The following is a 4,917-nucleotide window of genomic DNA, read 5'->3' as shown; positions in this document are numbered from 1 at the left end:
GGCATCACCCTCAACAAGGACAAGTTCACTCTAGGTGCCCCTAAAGTTAACTTTTGTGGTTATGTCTTATCATCCGATGGTATTACAGCAGACCCTGACAAGGTATCAGCTATACGTGACTTTCCTACACCATCTAATGTCACAGATGTCAGCATTTATGGGTCCTGTTAATCAACTTGCCGACTTCACTCCAGACATCGCAGCAGCCGCCCAGCCCCTACGGCCACGTATGAGCCCCAAACACTCATTCGTCTGGACGCCCGACCATGAGCGCGCATTTAAGAAAGTCAAGACAGCTCTGACTTCACCGCCTGTCCTAGCACCCTTCAATCTTGCCTCACCTGTAGTTCTACAAACAGATGCCTCAATGCCTATATGGTCTCGGCTCTGCCCTACTTCAAGATAACAGCTGAGGTCAGATGCGTCTCGTCCAGTGTGGCTCTCGTTTCCTTACGGATACTGAGACTCGTTACGCCACCGTAGAGCTGGAGCTACTTGCAGTCACCTGGGCTATAGCTAAGTGCCGCCTATACTTGTCTGGACTTCAGCATTTCACCTTAATGACTGATCATCATCCCTTGATACCGATTCTCAATCACTACACTTTGGATGCTATTGAGAATCCACGCCTTCAACGCCTCAAGATGAAAGTGGGCCCCTACATCTTCACTGCAGTATGGTGCGCAGGGAAACAACTTTGCATACCAGACGCCCTGTCTCTCTCCCCAACCAGTCGCCCCACACCTGAAGATGATGAAGAATGCACTACTTCGACTGCACATGTCAGGCATATCGTTAGCAGCACCACCACTTCTACTGACGACCAGGCAACAGGACCCATCATCGAAGAGGATAAGTCTCTACAAGAAATCCGCACGGCCGCATCTCAGGATCAAGATTACAGTCGTTTCGTTCACTACGTATCCAACGGCTTTCCCTCCAACCGCTACAATCTCCACGCTTCCGCCCTCCTGTATTGGAAGTAGTGGGACAACCTTTACGTGGATGGGAAGTTGGTATTGTATGGACCCCGGATCGTCATCCCTGCAGCCCTCCGTCGACGCACCTTGGATCGACTGCACGACCGCCACCGAGGGAGTGAAGCTACTCGACGTTGTGCAATGCAGACAGTATTTTGCCCAGGCATCAATGCAGATATTAAGAGTAAAGTAAAAAGCTGTGAGGCCTGCCAACTGCTTCTCCCTAGTAAGCAACAGGAACCTTTCATGTATGACGACCACCCATCCCTGCCCTTTGAAAGTGTGTCGGCTGACTTCTTCCATGTAGCAGGAAAATCCTTCCTTGTTATTGCTGATAGACTATCAGGGTGTCCTGTGGCTGTTTCTTGTGGACATGACACAGCTGCAACCAGAGTTACAAAAATGTTCTGTGTTTTCTTCCGCGAGGTTGGTGTTCCACTCCGTTTACGAATCGATGGAGGACCACCATTTTCCAGCCACGACTTCAAGCAATTTGCCGACCGCTCTGGGGAGTTCATCACATCATCACTTCTCCACATTACCCTCAGTCTAATGGACACGCAGAAGCTGCCGTGAAAGCTGTTAAACACCTTATCCTCAAGAATGCCCCATCCGGGAACATAGATTGTGAAGCCTTTGATAGAGGACGGATGGAGCTTCGGAATACACAGAACCCTGCTGGACGCTCCCCTGCGCAGATTCTCCATGGCCATCCTCTCCGCACTTGTGTTCCAGCCCACCCCAGATCATTCAAAGAGTAGTGTTAAACTAAGACCGAAGATTATGACCGCCGCACTGCTGCCCAAACCGACCAGGCCGTGAACCTTTACAACTCCCATGCCTGCCATCTGCCCAAGCTCACCATTGGCCAACGAGTCAGGATACAGGACGCAATGACACTTTGATGGGACAAGATTGGTATTGGTATCTTAATTCGTCGGACAGGAACTTACAGTGTACTAAATTTCTTATTCCTGATCTAGATAGAAATCTCTGGCACCGTCGTTCAATTAGTTTGTTATGCATGTTGCATAAAATTTTCATAATTCTGACCATCCTTTACATTCAGATTTTCTCGGACAGTACCATCCTATTCATAATACTAGGTATACAGTTAATTCCTAGTAGACAGGCCTTCTTCATTATGAGACTCAATACCACACAGTAATCTAGAGGTTTCATCCCAGCTGTGACCATGTAGTGGAATTATCTTATCGTGTAGTTAAATCAGTAGAACTTAAAAAGTTCAGACTTGCAGCAAATATCTTATGTTCAACAAGCGGTCATACGTCTTTTTGTTTTTTATATATGAAATGTCTATTTTAATTTTGTTACTGTTTTCAAGATTTTTTTTTTTTAATTGTTCATTACTTCTCATATCGTTTAATTATTTCCTTATTACCTTTCCTCACTGAGCTATTTTTTTCAAGTTAGAGATCTTAGGCTTAGAAGAAGAAGAAGAAAAAGAAGAAGAATTCTAATAATAATAATAATAATTTCACATTTTTTCTTAGAATTTTTTTGCAACAAGATATACCACATTAGAAATATCACAATATTTGTTACTTGCTTTTAAATCCATATAATCTCCGAATGATTCATCCAATTCTGACGGTGAGAAACATACCTTTACCGTTCAAGTTAGAATAACAAATTAAGTTTTATTTTCCTTCTGTATCAATAGTTTGCTCAATAGACCCAAAAGGATTTAACAAACAGTTGACTGTTCTCTGTTCTAAATGAAAATGAATAATCACCATGATTACCATACTCAAACAAAATTGCTGTATACCTCTTAGATATATGGCCTACCAAATAAGATTGCTGATGTTTGAGAAGGTTATGTGATATAATCGCTGAAAAGCTATACCTATTAAGGTAACGAAAGTCAAAGACAATTAACTCAATACACTGGTAGCCATGCACTATGATTTTTAATAGTAGTTTCATGATTCAGTTCCTTTGCCTAGCCGCGTATTGATGTCTTCCTCTGCAAACTACTAACCAATGTCTTTATCCCATTAACCTTTATAGCTCTCTCTTTCTTATACAGCAAAAAAAAATAGTTTGTAGTCAATTATTTTTCTTCTCTTAACACTTGGTGTCTCAGATGTTTTTGGTTCATCTCTAAAAAAAATGCACTACAAAAAAGACTAACTTTATATGTGTATACTTGAACTTTCCTTACTTCCACTGACTATCTAAAGACATCATAGCCTCTCTCAGTTAGTTTATTTAATTATTCCTGATCTTCGCCTTTAGTTTGTACCGCACGTGATTCGTACACGCTCGTACACTGTAACGGTTTTGATATTTTCTCCTATCACTCACTCCTTCTTGCACTGTTGTAGACCAACTTGAGTTATCATGCTAGTTCATGCTTTTTCATATTTATTTTTGTGACAGTATTGCTCGTAAATCACTGAATATAAAGTCGATGATTGTTTAATAAAGTTCTGTTGCACTCACCTTGCCTCTCAGTTATCAGTTATCACTTAAATGGCGCCTCCACACAAGTTTGACAAATGATAAGTTTCGTATGGGCATTATCTAATGATAATCTTTTTCCTCTTAGGAATATTGGATTTTGCATTCTAATAGTCCCGTTGCTGAAAAATGTAAATATTACTCTAATAAACATTAATTTCATTTTATTAAATTATATATATATGTAAAATTACAATTTATAAGTTGAATAAGCTAGACTACTTCAGTTCAGTAAACGTATACCAGTGTAATATTTTCTGTATAATTTGGTACCCAAACTTTGAAAATGTCCAGTATAAGGGCTTTGAAATAGCTCACATGCCGTTTTGCTTGACCTCTTTGGCAGTTTAATGGAAAAGTTTTTTTTTTTCTTCTGAGGGGGGGGGGGGGGGTGTTGTGGCTGGATTCTAGTGAGCATATTACTGGGATGATAATAAAAATTTTAAGGGGCTATATTGGTAACCATATTTTTAGAGTTATCACAGTCCCTTGATTTTAATAAGACTAGAAAATCACTAAATTTCAACTTTATTTTGACCTTTTGACCTCCTGCGGGGCCACCTGTCAACTAATAAGCATTTAATTTATATCATTCTAGAGAAGCGTGTATAAGACGACTAATATTTATTTCTCCTACCCCTAACATATTATCCACGATATTCAATAATTCTGCAGTAAAATCTGTCTACAAAATTTATGCTATTTAAAAAAATTGTCCAACGTCAATTTTCAGGTGTCCAATACCCTAGCTAAAGATGCCTGTTTGGTCAAACTAATCAAAATATAGTAAGGGTGTTATTTCTAAACCATTATTTTTCACATTTATGAGATCCTGATACTATATTTAACTAGAAAACATACAAAAGCTGCTACAGCCGCTGAAGTTCCATCTGAAAAAAAGTTTTATTCAAATAAGTCAAATACTCCCTACTTTACTTCCTAAAATCATATTTTCTCTAGAAATTTAGTTTGTAAACTCTCAATAAAAAAATATTTTGGTTACATTGATCACATACTAAAGAGAAATAAATATATCTGAATCTATAAATAGGCAGGGTAGCATTCATTTTATTTTCATAGATCCTAGATTGTTTTACTATGATAAAGGGATTTATCACGAAGTGGGAACCTGAAATATTAGCATTTTTTATCATTTGAGCTAATTATTTTTCAATATTGTGTAACACAATTTGATAAAACTGGGGAGTATATGTTATCTTGATGTCTGTGCTTCTGATACTTAAGAAGAATAAAATTAATCAGTACTTACTTTGAATAACTTATTTGGGAATCTTTCAACGTTATGGTCTTGTAAGGACAGAAAATAATATACCTCCTCATAACAAGAGTGTTCTGTATCATCTTCTTATTAATTTTCCTATTCTGAAACACTCTCTTTTATGTTATACATTGCCTTTACTGTTTGGGGGTGCTTATCTTTAGCGTGAGC

General features: G+C 38.9%; 1 protein-coding gene across 1 annotated transcript; it reads left to right on the top strand.

The window, feature by feature from the left end:
* The first annotated feature begins 1,121 nt into the window (after positions 1-1,121).
* On the top strand, positions 1,122-1,556 carry LOC137645202 (uncharacterized). The gene has a single exon (XM_068378025.1). It carries the CDS (start codon positions 1,122-1,124, stop codon positions 1,554-1,556), a length of 435 nt encoding a protein of 144 aa, XP_068234126.1.
* Positions 1,557-4,917: the final 3,361 nt, after the last annotated feature.

The sequence above is a fragment of the Palaemon carinicauda genome, chromosome 8, assembly GCF_036898095.1.
Source record: "Palaemon carinicauda isolate YSFRI2023 chromosome 8, ASM3689809v2, whole genome shotgun sequence".
Lineage (NCBI taxonomy): Eukaryota > Metazoa > Arthropoda > Malacostraca > Decapoda > Palaemonidae > Palaemon > Palaemon carinicauda.
This window is presented reverse-complemented; position numbering and strand designations above follow the sequence as displayed.

Coding starts and splice junctions, on each gene's coding strand:
- LOC137645202 (XM_068378025.1), top strand. CDS start 1,122: ATGCAGACAGTATTTTGCCCAGGCATCAATGCAGATATTAAGAGTAAA.